The sequence below is a fragment of the Myiozetetes cayanensis genome, unplaced genomic scaffold, assembly GCF_022539395.1.
Source record: "Myiozetetes cayanensis isolate MyiCay16 unplaced genomic scaffold, myiCay2020 scf3, whole genome shotgun sequence".
Lineage (NCBI taxonomy): Eukaryota > Metazoa > Chordata > Aves > Passeriformes > Tyrannidae > Myiozetetes > Myiozetetes cayanensis.
In genome coordinates this window covers 57,386,549-57,407,699 of record NW_026087521.1, presented here as the reverse complement: position 1 = coordinate 57,407,699, position 21,151 = coordinate 57,386,549, and the positions used below count along the sequence as shown (strand labels likewise).

The 21,151-nt window shown below is 46.3% G+C and overlaps 1 protein-coding gene across 1 annotated transcript in view; it reads left to right on the top strand.

Annotated features, from left to right (window-relative positions):
- DENND2A (DENN domain containing 2A) overlaps positions 1-21,151 on the top strand; it is a 56,608-nt gene that overhangs the window by 4,098 nt on the left and 31,359 nt on the right. Inside the window, exons 2-3 of the mRNA XM_050323902.1 lie at positions 18,165-18,263; positions 19,915-21,123. Coding sequence (XP_050179859.1) covers positions 18,193-18,263; positions 19,915-21,123 — 1,280 coding nt within the window. The 5' untranslated portion in view covers positions 18,165-18,192. The remainder of the gene's footprint in view (positions 1-18,164; positions 18,264-19,914; positions 21,124-21,151) is intronic.

Below are 21,151 nucleotides of genomic sequence, written 5' to 3'. Positions count from 1 at the left end.
TTGGAAGGATAGAGGCTTGAAAGAGTAATGGCCTGCTGGAATGAACACTGTGAGTGCTGGTATAACCTTCCTCCTTTGCTCCAGTGTGTCGTCCCTTCCCCGGGTTAGGGAAACCAGCTGTAGCTGGCATACTGTTACTTCCAAGGATTTAACAGACCAGATGCAATAGTTTGTGGTCATTAAAGGTCAGCTTTGACTGATTAAACTTGTTAGGATGTAGTTCATTTCTGAGGCCTTCGTGTATGTTTTGGGTAAGATCGTCATCCCGGTGCTGGGACACTGCCAGCCAGGTTTGCTTGGGCTCTTCTGATTCTCCTTTTTTAATCACTGGTGTGAACAAGCATTTGGCTTCAAAGTTCCATGTCACTTCTATGTGCTGTTACACATGACCTTTGCTGAATGTGAGATAGATCTGTGTCTGCCATCCAACGAGCAACTCCTGGGTTGGGGGTAAAGCCTCGAGTAGCTCAGCAGGGAGGGCCAGGAGAGGAGGTTTGCACTGCAGCCAGGCTGCTGTGTTCAACCCCAGCAGAAGTCCCTGGCCCTTGGTCCCCCTGCGCTGCAGCCAAAGCTCTGGCTCAGCCCCGTGCTCCTGGGCTGGGAACTGGCAGTGTTTATATGATGAAAGCAGAAGATGGCTTTTCCTGAGCTCTGCCTTTGCCCGTACATGTGCTGGCCCAGAGCCAGGATGGAAACTGTGTCCTCATGAGCAGAGAGAGGGAGATGGGAGGAGCAAGAGATGAAGAGGGGCCCAGAAGCAGAGGGAGTTAAAATAAAAACACCAACCCACACAGAGAAAAGCCTCTAACAGGCGGGCCTGGCCATCCCCTGGGTTCTTCATGCAGTTGGCTCCATGTGCTGCACTGACAAGATCTCTTCTAGAAGTATGGGCATGGAGCACGGACGATTTTGAGATGCATGATGGAAGATCAGAGTAAAAAGCAAAAGGAAGGAAGCTAGACGGGTAAGACAGCTGTTGTTCAGCTCTATCTGTGATGTCTGAAGTGGGTTTTGTGACTTGCTACTATGGGTGCTGTGCCACTAATAGGGCAGATGCCCGCTGTGTGAGCTGTTGGAGGAGTGCTGCTTGGTTTTCAGTTGTGGCATCTATAACCGTGGCAAGTCTTGTCTCCTCTGTAGAATAGTATTGCTAATGCTGGTAGAGGTTTGTTCCACTGCTCTTGTTCCCTGTAGCATATGTACAGCAGAGAGCTACTGATGTGAATGAAGTCTAAGTGTAAAGACAGGTTCTGCAAGGAGATGCTGGCAGCTCTATTTTCCTATGCCCATCTCTTCATTAGGCATCATGGTAAGTAGTCAGATTGGCTGAACATTTCAGCATATGGGGTGCCAACCTTGCTTGGATGGGTCTTGCCTTGGTTAGATATCTGCAGTGGACTGCCTGGCAGAAAATCTGGTCTCGGAGAAGCAGTCAGAAAAGCTTTGCTCTGAGCTCATCTGAAAATCTGGCCCAGATGCTTAAAATGTCAAGAGCTTATGATGGTTAGGGGCAGCTCGAGTGGGGAGAGGTGCCACCTCACTTGGAAGTGGATGAAAGAGTTCTGGCTGAGACTCTGCCAGGCCCTGGGACTCCTGATCCTGCAGATCCCAGAGAGCAGATGGCTCCTGACCAGGTTCAGGCACATAAGTTGTGTTTCCAGAAACTTACTGGGGACTCTGGCAATCCACTAGAGAGACTGTTTCAGGGGCGAGGACTTGCTGCTCTTTGTAACCAGAGTAATTTCAAATGGCTGGATGCTCTGTGTCCTAATTAGATTTCCCTTTGGGAATAGAAGTGGTGAAGTGTTCCCGTGATCCTGCTACACTGAAATACTTTGTGCTGTGCCCCCAGTCTGGCAAACCGTTTAAGCAGACACGTGGGTCACGGCGCATGCTTAGACCCACCCATCAGAGCGCTTTGGCTCCCACTGCAGTACACCATTCCTGCTCAGGGAAGTTTGGACTGGACTTCATGCAGTCCAGTGGAAGACAGTGGGTTTTGAGCATAAAATTAAGCACCCTCTTAGGTGTTTTCCTCGTCACAAGTGGTCTCTCACTCACCCACTTGCATTCTGTAGAATCATTTTATATTAGCGGTGCCCTTGGACATTGATTTCTCTCTTCTTGTCCTGCGAGACTTCTTGCCAAACGCTTGCTGACAAGCAAGTGTTACTGTGAGCAGCTCAGGTGAGATGCTGTCACAGCCCTGGTATTTTGGAAGCATTGTGAATAGGCATGCATATGTGAATGATTAAATCAACCCATCAGGGTGTCATCTGGAGAGGAACAAATGCTGAGCTTGCTTTGCAGGCAGGGGTGGGGGGAGGATGAGATCCCCCTCTGTATTTTTTGCTGAAAGCTCTTCCCCTCTGCAGATGTGCAGCTGCTGAAGTTCTTTGCCAAAAGCTGGCCGTGACTTTCGGAGCTGGGGAACGAGCACACATCTGTTTGCAGAGGAGAGCAGCAAAGGGGCTCGGGTCTCCTGTCCTAGGGGATTATGTTCTTGTGATAGATAGCACTGACTGTCATGGAGGAAATGGCAAATTTCACAGGGCACTGAGAGGACACTTCATAAATATGAGTTTGCTTGCCAGTGTCAGCCAACACACCACACTGCTAAATTAAAAAAGAGCTCCAAGAGACTTTACAGACTATTGGAGCTTTCTCCTTAGAAACAGTAAGCCCCTGCAGAAGATGTATATATTTTCCACATAAAAAAGTACATGTTTCAGCTGCAAAGCATGCTGCAAGTATATCCTTCACAGGGTTTTTTAGGTAAGAATCAAGTCTTGGGTTATCCAGAGCTCAGAGTGGCTTAGTAGCAAGGGGAAGTAAATGCCCCATACTAAAATTGAGAAGGATGTCTGCACCAGCACATGTAGCACTTTAAAAATCATCACCTGGCCAAAGCCAGACCCTGGAGCATCCTCTGCACTCAGCTGATCCATGGGAACTTTTGTCTTGAATTGAGGGAGCTGGGGATCTGGTAACTGAGACTCTGGTTTTCCCTGCCTTGACATGCTAGTAGGCTGCATGTGCAGCAATCCCTGGTCAAATTCTACAAGACAATTTGTTACTGTAAAGAAATGTGTAAGATATTGAGCTTTTTCCAGATGATGTAAGAAGCCCTGATCTAGCTGGCTGCCATTTCTCAGCTTTGTCAAACTCTGAGAGAGGCCTGAGAGGTTTCCTACTGGGAAACCAACACATGGTAACTGTTTTTGCATCGGACTTCTGCCTCTGTCCCTGGAGATTACTGTGAGTGACTTCAAGCTGAAGCTTTGCCGTGGTGTCATCTCTCACATACAACAGTCCTGTACTTGTGATGGTGGAGGATGCTGACAGCTATTGCTGCTCAGTCTGTGCTCAACCTTGCCCTATCAGTACTCTTGTTTGTACAGCAGGAAACTTTCCTTGTGGAATAATTTACATTACACAAATTCAATGGGAAACCAAGGTTTCGCCTGTTAAATTCCTAAATTTCCTCCACTAACCAGAGAAAGACAACTTTGGGTGTGTTTCGAGGAAAAAGGCAAAATTTCATAAAATGTTGTCAGAATTCGATGAGGTGGATTTTCGGTTGTTTGGGCTTAATAACTTATTCTGACATGTAATATATTGCTTCATGTTCCACTTGTTGAATGTTTGCTTGCATAGGGTAAAATTATTTTTCTGATCCAAAGCAATCTGGAAATATTATCAGAAACTTGACGTGTCAGAGCAGTGAAGGACTTCAACTGACCAGCAACCACTGTAGAAATACAAATTGTAGCTTTTCTATCCTTCAAACCGGACTGTTCACATATGTCAGTCCCGGTCCCTCTGGTCATTGGAGCTCAAGGCAGCCTTCCATTAAAATTTCATTATTATTACTATTAACAGACTAGACTATTTCAGTTGGAAGGAACCTACAGTGATCATCTGGTCCAGCTGCCTGAGCACTTCAGGGCTGACCAGAAGTTAAAGCCTGTTACTAAGGGTATTGCCCAAATGCCTCTTAAACACTGACAGACAGGGGACATTGACCACCTCTCCAGGAAGTCTGTACCAACGTTTGACTACTCTCTTGGTTAAAAAATGCTTCCAAATGTCCAATCTGAACCTCCTCTGCTGCAGTTTTGAACCATCCCCATGCATCCTACCAGAGGGTACCAGGGAGAAGAGCTGAGCACCTCCCTCTCCACTTCCTCTCCTCAGGAAGCTGTAGAAGGGCACGAGGTTTGGTTTTTACTTCTGGGAAAGATCTGCTTTTTGAAAAATCAAGCCTGAGCTTGGATTGCATTGATTTTTCTTTCTTTTTTAAGTAATTTTCAAAAAAGCCTGGAAATAGGTAATCACCACCCTGTTCTTTTTTCCTGAGGGCTTCAGAAGGTCTGCTGTTTCATTATCTCTGTTGCACACGTAATGTTTTTCTTTCCCTTTTTTTTTTTTTTTAAATTTGTAAACAATGTTTTGCAATAGATGAGATTTGGGCATGATTTGCCACAAAATCCTTGAATACAGAATTAAACAGAAGACTGTGTAATGCACCTTTTCTTAAGCAGTTGTTTCACAAGAGTCAGCATGACTTGGTGATACAGTGATGGAGCAGTAAGGTGTGTGTGGATGAGATCACCAGAAGAACAAGATGGTATCACTGTCACTACTCCCTTAACTTTAGCTGAGCAGTGACCTGGAAATGAAGTTTGGGGCTTTTTGGTGCTTTGGAGGAAATTTTTGTGGCATTTTTCAGTGATATTTTTTGTGGCTTTTTCAGTTTTATGGTTGAATAAAAAAAATGTATAAAGAGGTATTTGGAGAAAGGTGGCATGGAGGGTAGCCCCACCTCCTTCCCTTTCCTCTATTTTTGCCTTCAAAAAATATGTGGTGGGAAGAAGGGGAAGCCTAAACAAAGTGTTCCAGCTCCCTGTGAAGGGAAGGGTTAGCACACACACACAGAGTCTAGCTAGATTTTGGTAGGTAAGAATTTCACAAAGAACCTGACTCTTGTAAGCTTTGGCATACCGAATTCAGATCAAACTTGGCAAAAATTATTTTTGTTAATCAGAAACTGTAGGTAATTTGGTCGTCCAGTGAACATCAAGAGTTAGCTAAGATGGGTCAGACCACAGTTCCAGTTTAGTTCCTGCACAGAGAGTTATGTTAATGTGGGGTACCTGGGACCATACTTACCATGTAAGGTGCTTACTCTTCTCTCAGTGTACAGTATTTGGAAAAGTCAGTCTTGACAAACATATGACCTGAGATAGGACAGATTTCTAAATCACCATTGTTTTTTCCTGTCATGAAAAATCAGATTCGTTTTGAGGAAAGTCTAAAGAAGAGTGATTTCTTAGTTTTGTATGATAACTGTGTTTACAAACACTATGCATCTCTAAAATATTTTTGCTTAGGAAGACATATAAGCAAAGATACCTTCTTGCTAACCTGTTTCCAAGGCTGAAATTTCTCCCCTGTCTTACTTTTCTTTTCAATATGAATGCAGTAAACCCACTTGGAGAAGTGGATGACAGATTTTTATTAAGTAGATGTTATCCAGTCTGAATGTTTGAGTTATTACATGCAGAAGAGATGGGAAGAAGAATGCCTACTTGAATGCCAAACATTTTTCTTACCAACCAAGAAATAAATCAAATATAGAATTACATAAGCTCTTCTCATGCCTCTCCTAATTGAAGAAAATGTTTAGGAAATTTCCCCTAAATTATCAGGTTTAGGTTTAGTTTGCCAGTTATGTCTGTAGACATTCTCTTTTCAGTAAAGAAAATGTAGTTTGTTATTGGATAACTGAAGCAACACAGCTTCTGCCTTGGCATAAAGAATGTGATTCTGGTGAGGAATATCTAAAAAAAGTATAATCTAACAGAGGGGGGATTTATATTAGATATTAGGAAGAAAATCTTTGAGATTGGTGAGGCACTTGAACAGATTGCCCAGAGAAGTTGTGGATACACCTTTCTTGGAAGTGGTCGAGTTGGATCGGGCTTTGAGCAACCTGGTCTAGTGGAAGGTGTCCCTGCCCATGGCAGGAGTTGTGGAACTAGATCATCTTTAAAGTCCCTTCCAGCCCAAAGCATTCTGGAATCTAACTGTCCTGCTCATAGGATGTTTAATCTAGAGAACACGTGCATTTGCTAAAATCACCATCTTTTATAAGGAGAAAAAAAGCCCCAAACATTTATAGACAGCCTCTTTCCTGAGCCAGACCTTTAAAGCTGAGCGTGTAATGCTGATGCTTTTGGGACAGAGGGAGTGGGAATTTCACAGAGGAGCCTGCATATCATCAGGGTGTTATTCAGGTCGATCACCTGTCTCCTAGTGCTGGTCCTCTGCTGTGGGAGACCTCATCTCTCACCCTGCAGGAAACCTTTGTATTCTTTTAACATCACTTGAGAACCTGTAAGATTTATCCCATCCAGGGAGGTTTTATGGACTTGAGCAGGAGGGGCTCTGCTTGTGTCTCTGTAAGTAGACCTGTGTTGGGGAGGAGCAGAAATGAGGAGGGCGGTGGGTGAGGTGCCAGCCACACCATAAACAACTTGAATCACATCAATACCTCCAGTGCAGCTAGGATTTCTCCTCGCTCTCGACTGGGAACAACATGTTTATGAGCATTTAAGATGAAAGGGGATGATGTTTATTGAATAGTTCAGGGGATGGGCCTTTCTCAAAGGGTTTAACTCCACAAGGCTCCTACTTTGATACTTTGTTCTGGGTCCTGTAAAATGTGCCCTTGTGAAGTGCAGTCAGTGCTGGCGGCTTTGTAGTAATGAGTTTTTCCTGTGCACAATAAACAGTATCGGGGCCCAGTCCAGGACAACATCCAAACATCTTGGGTGGAGTATACCCTTGTGGTTGCCCTGGAATACAAAACTTGGATGCATGTTCTGTGGGTTGGAAGCTTGTGTACAAATAGCTCTGCTTCAGTTGTGAGATAAGGGCTCGATGGAGACAATTGTACACGGGTGCTCTGCTTTTTCTCCGTTATCAAACAGTGTGATGTGTATAAAAGAAAGTAAACAATGGAAATTAAAACCTTTATGTATGCATTGGCTTTAGCACATCCCTTGGAAGAGAGCAGTGAACAATATGTGCCTGTTTGATAACTCTTCAGTTTCTAGGTTTTGTTTTCCACAGAGAAACTGAGAGTGATTACTCACTTTTACAGTAATTAATGATACATTGCCATAGGTTAATCCAGGCTGGGAGGGATTGCAGGAGGCCTCTATTCAGCCTCTTTCTCAAAGAGGTTCAGGTCTCAGCTCAGACCAGTTTGCTCAGGGCTTTGGTTGGATCTTGAAAAAACCTCCAGTAATGGAGACAGCAGAGCTGTTCCAGAGCTCTATTATCCTCATGGTGAAAAGAAATTTTCCTTATGTCAAGTCTCTGTGTTGTCTCTCATCTTGTCTCTCATCCAACCAAGAGAGAAACAGCCAAGGAATTTGCTTCAGGTCACACACTGTGCTACACCAATGGTTTTGTTTTTGTGAGAAGTAAAGTGATTAAAAAGTCACAACAGAACGTGGAAACCTGAGTCATGTTTCTGAAAAGGGACTGGGTGCATAGGTATCAGTTCAGGTGTGACTTGGACACGCTCAGGTGCAGAGGGTCACTGTGTCTGTCTGTCTTCCGGGCTGTCAAATGTGAGGAAACTCTTTAGACTCTGTCTAGATTAATCACTTCTTCTGGAAGTGCCATTTTCAGGACTGTGGTCTTTTGTCTCAGATATCTCCCACATTAACAAGTTCTGCCAGCTCCTTGGAGCTGGATCTGGCACCTGGTAAGGAGCAGAGTTTGCAAGGTATGTAGGTACACAAAGGTGCAGAGAGATATTCTCTCAATTTTCCCTGCTGTATCTAGACATGTCTCCTGTTTCAATCAGTGAAAATGGAATGTGTGCTTACAGTTCTTTGAATATGTTAGCTACTTTTACAGTTATAGAATCATTTAGGTTGGCAGAGACTACTAAGATCATGGAGTCCAACCATCAACCTAACGTGGCCAAGTCCACCACTCGATCGTGTCCCCAGGTGCCACATGAATACAGTGTGGAGCTAGTTCAGTCAAAGCTGGGACTTACTTGGGAGTTAAAATAAGGAGATGGAACTGCAAGTATAACTGCAAGCCTAGTAGGAATGTTTGTTTAAAAAAAAATCTGATCCTTGGTTGTGAAAATGGGTCTTAGGCTTCAAAGTCGTGTAGTTACTTTTGAAAATTTTACTCTTCTCTGTTTTATTTATTTACTTCCCTGGGGCTTTTCTACCACAAAAGTGGCAGAAGAATGTGCCATCAAACCATCGTGATGTCTTGCCAGCATTTTTGCCTGACAGTACCAGGAGATCAAATCTTTTTTCCCCCTCTGTTACACAGTTTTATGGTCAGAAGCTGTACTGAAGTCCATGGGGGAGAATGCTTATGGACGGTCATGAGCAATAGACTTGCTCCTCATGCTCTGCTCTCGTCCAGTGGGGTTGGGGAGCCTTTAAAGAGCAAAGACTCCTTCCTCGTGTTTTGTGCTCAGGTTGCTAAATTCCTGACTATGGAGAGGGCGTGATGTGAGTTGATTTTCTGTCTGTGTTGCTTTCTCATCCGACGTGCCACCGTCAGCACAGGGTGAAACCCTTGTGCTTGTTTCCCCGGACCATCGCCCTCCTGACACCCTCCTCTGCTGAGCCACTGCAGCCGTTCTTGTGCTTGGGATCACCCTGGGCGGGAGAAAGTATCAAACCTCATGTGAAAGGGTGGAGGAGGAAGAAAGATTTTCCCTAGGATCTGGGGGTTTCAGTAGGGCTTTTTTCCCCGCTTTTATTGGCCCTGAGTGCAGTGACCGCTTAACCACATGGACCGGGCTTGCTCCCTCCCCCACGCTTCCTCTCCCTGGCAAAGCAAAGGTGCTCAGATTTCCTCCCAGCACGGGCGGATGGCGGCTCTCAGCTACATTCCTCTCAGCACAAAAGAAAAGGAAAAACCGCTCTCCGCACGGGCAGATGGCCGACTGTTTCCTGGCAGCTCCGCTCCACTGTCCTTTTTCCTATTGTCCCGACAAACACACGCACACATGCACGCACACACCCACGGGGAGCAGCTTTCCTCATGGAAAAATAAATAAATGCAAGCCCTCTTTTTTTCTTCTTTGGAGCTGTGTGGGTTTCCTCCTCACGATGGCTAAATCTTTGGCAGCTCACGTGCTGGCCTGGCCCTGCTCTCTGCTGAGCGAGGGGATGGTGTGCTGTGCTGTGCCTGAAAGGTTTCCGTAAAGAATAATATCTGCAATAAACAGATTCTGCCTTTGTGATGGCCAAGATACGTGGGAGAGGGAGGGGGAGAGGAAAGAGGAGTTTGAACAAGACAGAGGGAAGTAGGGGCTCCTGAACCCAAAAAGAACAGAAAGATCTACAGGTGACTTTCTGCTTGAGCTCAGAAGGTGATGCTTAATAGAGACAGATTGTAGTGGCAGGTCATGGACTTGGAGCTGGTACAGGAAGGTCTCATGGAGCATGCAGATGGTGCCCCAAGGTTGTGCTGATGGACAGTTCAGGAAGCTGTGTGCTAAATCCTCATCAGGAGGGACAGGAGTCAGCATCCTGCACAGGGTGAAGGCCACCGAAGGAGAGATTTGCTGAGGCTTCATTTGTCTCCCTGATGATAACTTATTTTGGGAGAAGTTGAGGTTCTTCATTTTAATGCTCTCATTTCCTTTCTGAATGTGAGACAACTTGTCTTCCTGCCAGGAAACACTTTGCTCCTTGAAGGGACCTCTTTGGGTCCTGTTTATTAGAATAGCAGAGGTTATCTCACCACAGAGAAAATGAGTTCCAGTGTGGTTCATGAGCCGAACACTATTTTTTAGTGTCAGGTTGTTTCCTATGCTGTCAAATGTTTGGTTTTCTTACAAGCATAATAACTCTGAATTCTTTCCAATTCTTTTTACACTAGATGTGATTTACTGTTGTAGTAGGACTGGTATATTTGTAACACAGCATTCCTATCAAGGGAAAAAAAGTACCTACATCAGTTAGCTACAGTGGTAGAAATGAGCACTTGCCAGTTTAGTTTTGACTTTGTTGGGGACTGAAGCCAACTGCACTGCATCTGCTGGAATCCCGTCTCTCCATGTGGCTGATAGACAATTCTGCTGGCAGATGTGTGCTCGTGTGAACCCGGTACATATTTCATTTGTTTTATTCCATGTTGACTACAGTCTTCTCTGTGGGTAGTTTCAAAGCCAAAGAAAACAGGTATGTATGAATCGCTGTCTCCACTGATGTAATCAGCAAGCAAGGCTTCACCAATAATGTCTTCTTCAGCCTTGACTTCAACTAACTGAATTTTCATTTATTAGGCTGCAAAACAAAAGTAAATATTATCCCACCTTGAAATGGGATGAACAACCCCATGTGTACACACATGTGCTAACACAAGATCTAAAATGCAAGATGATCTAGTAATGCTAAGAACCATCACAGAAAAGCTGTTGATGTCCTCTGCTCCTACTTTCACCTCTTAGGGTCTTGCTTTCCTCATCTAGAATTACTTTTTTCCAAAAATCTTTTGTTCATGACTTTCGTGTAGAAAACATAGCCTGAAACACATAATTCCTCTAAACATTGCAGTTGGACTTTGTTTTAGCAGGCAGATTGGAAAATCCTGAATCATTTTCTTCCTTTCCATGTGAATTTTATCTTACTATTTGTTAAGCTACCTGCAGAAGTGAAGACTCATCATGTCTGCAAGCAGTAATACAAACCCAAACTTGCCATCAGAACACATAGCACATATGCATGTATATACGTCTATATACATCTATACGTGCAGGACTAGATCTGTGCTTGGAAACAGTGAATTAGAAAAAGAGTGTTGCCGTTCTGTTTGACAGGGTCACATAACATCCCACCCCCCACCCTGGAAATGCTGTGTTTTTCAGCTGAGGGTGTGTGTGCGTGAAGGAAACTGAAGGGATCTCAAATAACCCTTTGAGTTGGTTTTTTTCTGTTTGTTATGTGTTTAGAGGGAGGAACAAAGGGAAAATAAGACAATGGGAAATGTGGGACAAGCTTAATAATAGTGGGTGCAACGAGCCCCACCTTTAACAGAAGACAATTCGCATTGTGAGACCCTGTTTTCAATTACTGTCTCCAGGTCAACATTTTATTTTTGTTTCAGTCTGCAGTTTTCCATGCTGAGCAGTGCCTCTGGCTGAATGACTTTCTGAAAGCCTTCAACTGAAATATTTGAGCTGCTTCAAAGGGTGAAGCTGGGGGAGAAAATCGTTGCTGCTTCCCCTGTCTTAGAAAGTACATCATGCTTTTCTTTTGCTAACACTAATCTTATGCTTTGAAACAGAAGTGCTGTTTGGATCCAGAATTTGTCCTCTGCCACTCCTCTGTCATCTCTACCTTAACTTTTCTAAGGCTCTGTGGGAAGAAAATTTCAGCTGACACATGATCAGCAGAATTTTTTTATAGCTAAAATCTTCAGTAGTTACCTTGTTCCCCAATGTGCCCTCCTTCCAGCTCCATGTACCAGGTAGGTTGGTGCTGGTGATATCCCTGTGGAGCCTGACCTACAACCTTCAGCAAATGGGTGGTGGATGGAAGTAATGGACAAGGGGTGGGAGTAGTTTCTGGAGGGTCCATCTGCTTTATTAGAGAACAGAAGTGGCCTAGGGTTGCAACTGAGACCCAGGGTGAGCCCCTCAGTATTGCCCCCAGCAGGTCCTGCTGGCTCCCCTCTTCTCATTGCTGAGGGTTAGCTTCTTTCCAAGCAGAGCCTTGTTTGCAGCCCTGTCAGAGGGGTTGGAACTAGCTGATCTTTAAGGTCACTCCCAACCCAAACCGTTCTGTGATTCCTTCCACGTGCTGCAGTGCTCCTCAGGTTTTCTGTGACAGGTGACCGATGTCTCTATCTGAGCAGAAAACTTTCTGCCTTTCCCCCCTTTTACTTCTTTGCTGGTTTAGCGAGTTGAACCAGGCAGGTTGCAAGCCCATCCTAGCTTGAAAGGGCTTTACAGGCATTGGAGCTGATATAAAGCAAGAGCAAGAAGCGAGGAAAAAGGTAGGCACACCCTTAGTCAATGGCAACCATTAGATGTGATCAGGCATGTCCTTTACCAAGGGCAGGGATGAGACCACCTTGCTGGCAGCCAAGGGTGGAGCAGAGCAGTCCCTTTAACCGTAGTAATCCTTTAAATCAAATTAGTGACATATAAGCAGGCAGAGTTTGTTCTGTGTGCTTAGAGAGGGAGAAGGTCAGTAGACCGAATTATATCATAAAATTAAAGACATGTCATAACACACAGCACAGCTTTTCTGCACGCAGGCTGAGCGCTGCCGGCACTGGGTTCCTGCATTCCTGGCATTGCAGCGTTGTTCCTCTGACATGGGGGTGCATGCACAAAGAGAGAGGTTGTGGCACATCGATTCCACTTGGGGTTTTTGAAAATACAGTTTGTTTTGACACGTGGGATTCTCCTGACCCCCTTGTAAGCGCCGTGGTGGAAGACATGATAGATCAAAGCGAAAAGTTAGGACAGAGTGGGGTGAGGGGAGTAGGAGGCTGTGTGGGATCTGGCTGTAAAAGATACTGTAGGAACATGTCATTTCCCACTCATTGGTCTGTTATGGATATGTTTGCATAATTTTATCCTGCTTTTTTTTCCTTTAACAAATAACTTGGCCCTGATTATCTACAATTAGGATACCATTATGAATGTGATGAACTGAACAATCCTGCTGTTAGTGTCTTCAGTCTCCACGGCCTACAGGAGACTGGCATGACCAGGACAATTGGTATGTGCAAAGAGGTCACCTTGCCCTAAACTGACAGTTCCCAGCACAGGATGGCAAAGTAACTGAGGTGAGAAGGTACCCCTGGAGATGGCAAAGTACAGCCCTATGCTCAGAGTGTGGTCACACAGAGCAGCTTGCTCGGGATATTGTCCAGTCAGATTTCGGGTATCTCCAAGGATAGAGCCTCCACAACCTCTCTAGTCTCAGTCACTCTCTTGGTAAAAAAGTTTTTTCTCATGAGTAAGTTGAATCGTGCTTTCACTGGGTGCACTGGGAAGCTCTGCAGTTGGGGAGGTGGCCCATCCTCACAGACCATGGAGTACACTCATCTGCAGGGCTGACTGGGAGAGGAAAGAAGTGGACTTCATAGAAGTCCTGTGAGGAGAAACTGTTGCTGTTGTCAGCAGAGGAAGTCTCATGGCATGTGTTGTGGAGCTTTGGGTCAAACACCCTGAGCTCAGTTTTGGGAAAATCCTTGCCTTGCTGCTGGGTTAGCGTTGGGCACCTCAAGTCAGTGACTCTCCCGCTGTAAGCATTTTGTTTTATCAAGGGCATCTGCTCTTGGGTCCTGTTGCCCTTCTCAGCTCTAGCTGTGTTCCTGCTTGGCTGGCGTCCTCCCTGCTCTGCAGGGGCTCGCTCCCTGAGGTTATGCTGCTGCCAGGGATCTCGGGAAGGCAGCTGTTTGTGCTGGGAACAGGGATGCTGCCTGGTGCTGGGGCTGTGCGCAGGGGCCCACGCAATGGCTTCTGTGTGTGTGTGAGCACAAGCACGCATCCTCGTGCCTGCTTCTTCCCCCAGAGGAAAACAGGCTCTAAACAGAGCAAGGGCTGGGGGAGGGAGCCTTGAAGGCTTTAACTGTTGGCTTCCCCTTACTCATGTTTTCCCTGTTAGTGTTTTGTCTTCTTGGCATCCTTCCTGTTCTTTATATATATACACGTTATATATTGTTGTCTCCTTGTTGCTGTCTGTATGTTGCATCCTTTGTTGTGTCAAGCTCTGGAGCAGCATGGTGTTACTTTTAGGCTTTGTCTGGCTGCTCGGAGTTACTCATTGAAGTAACTGGAGAGACAGTTTCTGTGGGCAACAAGAAGAAACACAGCGTGTCGTCTTTCTTCTTGGAGCAGAGTTTGACCAGCTGCAGGTCACTCCTGGTGCTGTGAAATCTTACTGTTCATATGCATGAGCAGCGTGGCTAGTATCCAATTATGGAGCTGGATCCAATTTTTGTGAGAGGTGCAGAGTAAACAGAGCAAAGGAAAGCTTAAGATACGCCCTCCAGCACGCAGCACTGGTAATACCCGTCCCCAAACCACAAGGTTCTTTGAGGTATGTTTGGTTTATTCCCCACAAACAAAATGGCAAAGAAGGGAGGCGTGGGAGGCTTGCTGCCATCACTGCCTGACCTTGTTGGAGGCAAGACTCCAGATGTGACCTGTGTGCTGGCTGTGTACATTTCTGATGATACAGACTACAGGGTGCTTGATGCTCCTCTGGCTTTTGTCATCATCCGGTGCCTGCACCAAGTGCAGTGGGCAAAGCTGGCGTCTTCCTCTCCCTGAAGGTATTCCTGTGAAAGACTTGTCTGCCCTCTGAGGGTGGGACCATGCCTCTTTTTTGTTCACCAGTTGCTTTGGAAACATCTCATAGTATCTAGTGCCCTGAACCAGATGTGTGTCCTCCAGAAGCATTTTGATCGGAAGTGGGGAAGAGGGCGCTGGGGAAGGGGAGGGTGGGGGGGTGGGAGGAAAACTTAAATTAGAAGAAAGCCAAACAGCTATTGCTGGAGACAGATGATTACAGCTCATGTCAAGGCTGTTTCCTGCATGCCAATGGTAGATCAGTAAACAAACGCCTCTTTGCGAACACAGAGCAGGCAGGAACTCTGTTTGGAAGAGAGAGGTCGGGGTAGGTCTCACTTCTCTTGGTAGCAGGAAGCCCCTATCACATGGCCCTGGGAATTGTGAGGCCGGGTGCGTGTGGGAGATACGCCGAGAGGCTTCTGCTGGGAGACTTCACATCCTTCCCAGGGTCTGGCCAACAGGTTTGAGAGCTCCCTCCCCTCCCTCTTTCCTCCCGCGTCCTTCCCTGTCCTTCCTTTCCCAGTTTAATTTTGAAATGCTATCAGATGACTGCTTTGTTCCCCCAAACAATGGCAGGGATTACTGAATAAATTGTGGTGGCAAGGTTCTCCAAAGTATCTTCTCTCCCCTTTTACGGCCTTTATATCCTGCTCCAGGATGTACGTGCCAGAAGCAGCGGCCCCAGGCTGGGGGTTGCTGTGGGGCTGTACCTCCCATTGCAGGTAGAAAGTTTTTGTGTGGTTTTTAGAGAAAGCAGCAATCAGTCAAGAAGTACCAGCTTGATTTATGTCCTTCTCAGGTTGCCTGCCAAATGAACTCAACCCTGCTTGTTTCTTCTAGGTAGTTGGTAGGCTCTGGTCATGTTGCATATGAGGCAGGAAAGCAAAGCATTTCAGATAATACTTCTAGCCTCTGGCAGATCTCCTTTCCCCAGCCCTACACACACTCCCTTGTGCTCTCTTCCTACTTCCCTCCACCTTTCCCTCCTGTCCTCACAACCTCATCACCTCCCTTGTACCAGGTCGTGTGCATGTTGGACCCCTTCCATGTACTGCTTTGTCAGAAACTCACAGTGAGCTGTAGCAGGTCACAGAGGTGCTCCAGAGAGCCAGAGCCAGCACACGGTCAGGGTAGTGCATAGCTGATCATAGCAGAGATGTGGGGAGTCAGGAGGAACAGGAGTTCCCCTTGCCTTTTGCAGTGAACTATCACACTAACTCTGGGTGCCTTGTGCAACCAAACCTCGGAAAACAAAAAGTAGATCTTCTTTATCTACTGGAGACAATTTTCCATCACTGCCATCCCAGTTTCCTCTGGTCAAGTGCTGGTAATGCTTACAGGCCTGCAAGTCCCTTCTGGTGACCTGATTAACCTGAGAGATGATCCCATCGCCTTTGAAGCTCATTTGGTTTTGGGATTGGCCCTAAGCAAATTATCTGACTATTAGAGTAATTGGGAGGTACCTTATTATTTTCTGCTCTTTTATTCCAGATTTTTTTTCCCCTCATGGCTTCTGGTGTGTTTGTATAAATATTTACTCTTTTGAGCAGAACCAGTAAATGTGCTGCAATAATCCCCTAGGTGATGCTGAGAACACCAAGTGTACCTCACTGCTCAGGGTGAAGGGACAACCCTCTGTGTATTTCCTAGGGATGACTTTAGCCCCCTAAGTGGTGGGTGTGTCTGTAGGTACCTGGCTGTTGTCACAGCTTTGGGAGCTCCTGGGCCACTCTTTAATCTGCCTAGTGCGAGTGTGTTGCTTTGGTTACTCCTGCCACACATGGTGCCTGGAGGGGACAAATGTCCCTCTGGCCTTGGTTCCAAGTCCTGCTGATTGCAGTGGTGCTCCTTTCACAGGAGACTCCTGCAGCACTCAGCAACTGCCTCGTGGATTGCTTCTGCTCACCAATGGGGTCTGTCCCGTTAACTACAGATGAAGAAAGGAGTGCACCTCTTATTCTGTATTATCTTCTTTTTGTCCTTTCCTGCAGGAAGAGTCAGGTACGTGACTGTGCTGAGCACCAGCATTTGCTCGTACCCAGATGTTTGTTTTAAAGGTCCTGTTTGTTAGGGGGCTGTTGGAAAAGGCCGAGAGATGGAGTTTCCTGGTGGGGAAATTGTGTGATCTTATGAAGAGCTCATCCCAAGCGAACATTCCACGTTTCAGCAGAGCCACAGGGGCTGTGTGTGTGCCGGCTCGTGTTGTTGTGTTCCTCACTGCTGCAGGCAGTGCCAAGGAGCTGCGGGCACTGACCCCGCTGTGCGAGGCACTAGATGAGTGCTGAGTGAAGAGACCATCCCTGCTCTGGGCATGTTGTAGGCCAAGTGCAGAGCAGGCTCTGTTGCAGCTTTGCAGGAATCCGCTTTGGCTGCCTGGGTGAGTCATTCTTTGGCCAGTGCCACAAGCTATCGTTAGTTTTTCATTATTTTCAATCCATAACAGTTAATGGGTGGATGAATAGATTTTGTTCCTCAGGCTGGTAAATTTTCTTGACAGTGTTGCAGGGCTGTTCTGTGTCTAGAAGTGAAGTGGGTGTTTGTTCCAGTTACTAATGAGGAAGAGAAGCCAAGGGGGTTTATTGTCTGGGAAAAGAGAGTCTGCTAAATGGTTAGCAATGAGCTGCCCCGAGTGTGTACACATTGAGTTGACCCAGAGTTCACTCCTCGCCTTAGGAACGTTGCCAGTGTAGAATAAAGGGAGGGAGAGAAAACTGTGAACAAACAAAACCGATTTCCCCCCACCCCCTGCTTTTTTCCTTTCTCTGCCCAAAAGCTTACACAGTGGAAATGAGAGATCCTTTTGTTTTTTACTGTTTCTGCTGTGGTGGGTTTTATTTTTTTATTTTTTTATTTTTTTAATGACAAGAGGCACCCGGTCTTGTTGTCAAATGCCTGGCATGGTGGGGCAGCCTCTGTCAGACCAGACCCATGGGTAGATCTGAGAGGCTTCAGATTTTCCAAGTATTGCCTACAAGATGGTGAGCCTGTTGTCATTGCCATGCTATAGAGTACCCTGAGAAGTGAGGAGAGATGGTGCTATAGAATAACAGAGTAATTCTTCTATTTTTTATTTAACAAGTAAGAACACTGTAGCTCAATAAAAAGAAGATGGAGTCTGTTGCATTGACTGGGTAGTGGTGGTACTCAAAAGAGAGGGAGAGTGACTCTGTGAATTCTAGAAATCAAGAGGCAAACAGAATTACTCATTTTTGTGACTGATTTATCTTACCCCCATGGGGCATTGTCCTCTGAAATGAGATCAGTAGCAGCCTAACATGACCCACTAGAGTGAAGACCAGTGGCTGCAGTGCAGTGTCTCCTCAGTCTAAAATGTTTTCTGTCCTAAGCTGTGAATGTTGTGACAGTGTTTTGTGCACAGCAACCACTTCAGACATGTGGCCTTAACACAGGTTGTTTTAAAATTGTTTTTGTTTTAGTCTTCCGCGAGGGGGAAAAAATCCAAATCCACCAAGATTTTGGCAATAATAAAAGCCTTCATATAAAACATGCTCCATATTCAAGTCGTGGTACAGCAATTGGTGCTGACTCAAAGACAGTTTTTGCCCTCAGAAACTGTCAACTCCTCCCTGAACTTCTGAGGGTTAATGCTTTCACCCCTCTTCCCATTTCACAGAGGAGGAAACCTGGGCTGTCCTCAGAGAGCTGTCATATCTTGCTTCACCTCCTCTTTTGGATTTCAAGGAGAAACATACGTGTATCTGTGTGTGTGTGTGTAGAAGGAAAAGAGGAGGATGCTGAGCACAGAGCAATGCTTCTTCTGTGTGTCTGTCTGCAGGTGACCTGCTGCCCTGCTGCGTGCTGACATGATGACAGCGAGCAAGGCGGCCGACGTGAGCAGCAAGTCTGGAAGCACCGTCTGCAAGTCCGTTGAGAGGTGAGAGCTTTCTGTGTTTCAGTGGCAGGAAGCTTTGCTTATGTTTGTTATCCCTAACACAAAGCAAAACAAAGGAAGGAAACCTTCTCTCTGCTCTGCACTGTCCCTCTCTCCTCACCCATTAAAACACACCCCTAGGTCCCATCCCAGACTGTGATGCTGTGCATTGTATCATCCAGTCAGACTTATGATGTCCCAGACTCACAGTGCTAGAAAAGGTCTGCCCCAAGGCATGACCATTTGTGCTGATGATATCCTTGTTCATGTTTGCCCTGCCTGCACTTGAAATCATCAACACTTGGAGATTCCTCAGACAAGCCCCACTGTGCCCACCCACTGCAGGCTTTTCCCACTGTCCAACCTTGATTTCTACTCTGCAGTCCAACCACCAGTGACACTGTGATACTCAGCTCCTTGGGAAACACCATGGTGCCAGCTCTTAACCAAAGCATGGTGTCACTGAGACAGCCAGGGGTTAAATATCTGTGAAGCTGGGAAAGAACACGGTCTGGCTCAGGTCCCATTTCTGCTCAGAAACCCGTCCCAAGCTCAGTTTGCACTACAACTGAGTCTGCAATGGCTGCCAGCACTGCTTCACTCCAGGACAAAGCTCAAGGCCTGCCAGCACACCGGGCATCCCCATGGATGCTCTTACAAGAATGCTGAGTTCTGGAAGAGGCACACTTGACACTTTCAAGTGAATGAGGCAATTTCCCTAGTGGAATCTCAGTGTTGGGATTGTGATTAAATGGGACTAATGGGACTAGTGATATGGGTTTGTATCCCAGTAACTGCCTTGGGTTGTCCTCATGCTCTTTCCCAAGCCCAGGCAAACCTCAAGGACATGGCTAAGTGCTTTAGCTCAGAAACGTTATGTATAGGAATAGCTGCATGTCCAGCTGGAATTTTACTATATTAATAAAATATCACAATGTGGATGCTGTGTTATCACACACTTGGAAATCCCTAGACTAAATATATCAGGGATTTTTTGTGCAGTTTGGTCTCAAACAGTGAAGATGTTTAAACTGAGAATGTTGAATCTGGTCTCTGGGTGCTCTGGGAGTTTGCCTTGGTGCATTGGAGCCTGAGCCCACGTGTGGCCTGGGATGGTGGTAAAAGTGCAATCTTTGTGCATCAATATATGTTTGGGGAGCATTTGGGTGGATGCACAGAGATCCTCTGAGCAGGCTCTAAAGGAATGCCAGCTGTGTCCATGTTTTCTCCTCTGTTCAACAGCAGCAATTTTGCTGATGTTTGCAAGTGGTCCATTTTGCATTTCTTGGCTTAATGCCTGGTGATGTCCAAAAGTCTGCTGCACTTTTGCACACACACATGCATGTTCATGAACCTCTCATTGGCATCAGCATGTCTGATGTACAAAAAAGACCTCTCTCACTTGCCCCCTACTTCTGCCGCAGAGAAAAGCTTCATTTCAAACCCCGTCTCATTTGTAATGAGAGGAGAGCATTGTGTTCTGGCTAGAAGGGCCTTTCCCTGAGCATCCTTCCCTCTAAGCCCTTCTCAGGTGCTTAGTTTGAGCATCCTGTGCTGTTATCAGGTTCATGAGTAAAGCCTGAGGAGCTGATGGGCTTAACCAAGGGTGAGCAGTGGTGGTGAATATTTCTTCTCTTTTGTCTTTGATATGTAGGATCAAGCTTGCAGATAACAATACAGCAGCTTTGAAGGAATTAGAAAGACGTTTGTGTGGATTTTTGAGTGAGAGATGTTCTGAAGTTGCCTCTGTTGCCCTGGGTTTAACACCTGAAGCTGAACTGTTTTCTTCTGTGGTGAAGAACCCACTGGGAGCCTTGGAGAACTTGATGCTGGATCCAAGGCTAGACTGCTTTCAGCAGAACATGCTTAGTCCTAAAATGATTATCAGTGACCCGTCTGTGGATCTGAATGTTAAAGAAAACAATAAAATCATCAGGAGACAGATAGGAGGTACTCAGAATGTACGGTCACCTGGAAAAATTGGCTTGAGGAATAAGTCTTTCAGCATCAAGGACAAAATTTCGGAATGGGAAGGGAAAAAGGAAACTCAGTCTTCTCCTCGCAGAGAGGAGGAACCAGGAGTTAAAGAGGAGCACAAGATGCCCTGTGTACCTGAGAAGACAACTGGGGAAGCACTGGTGACTCGGAAGGTGGAGGCCAAGAGACTTGTGAACTGGGAACTGGAGTGCAAAGGGGCAGGCAAAGAGAATGAGCGGAAAGCAGCAACTCAGAAAGGCACAGGGCAGGCGGCAGAGCGAAAAGGAGAGGCGCAGAAGGATGAGGAAGTGGAGTTCAGCCCTGGAAAATGCAAGGAGGTGAAAGGCGGGAAGTGGGAGATCCAGAAGGAGAATCTTTCAGTACTTAGTCAGGTCAAGAAGCTAGAGCAGGCTTTGAAAGACGGCTCAGCAGAGCTGCAGCCACAGTTGCCTGGTACTTACTATTCCCCACAGTGCTTGCAGGAGAAGGCAGCACAAGGGCACGCTGCTCCCGAGGGCCATGAGAGCATATGTGGGGCTGAGCCCAACAAAAGGCTTCTTGGCGTGGACCTTGAAATCAGTGAGCCGATTTTTGGGACTCTGGAAGAGATAAGAACTTCTCATGTGAAGTCCAAGCACTGCACAGTGGAGAATGTGTACACGGAGCCAGGGGTGCCAGAGAAGAAGCCCTTCATCAACCCACTGCCAAAGCCCCGGCGGACTTTCAAACACGAGGGGGAAGAGGACTGGGTGCCAGCAGCCAGGAATAAAAGAAACTTACCCCCTCTGCCATCCATTCCTCCCCCTCCCCTGCCCTCCTCTCCTCCCCCATCAGCCGTCAGCAGGAGGCTCTGGAGCGGGAAGCACAAGAACAATGCCGACCACAGGTATTTGGGCTGTGTTTCACAAAGGTGC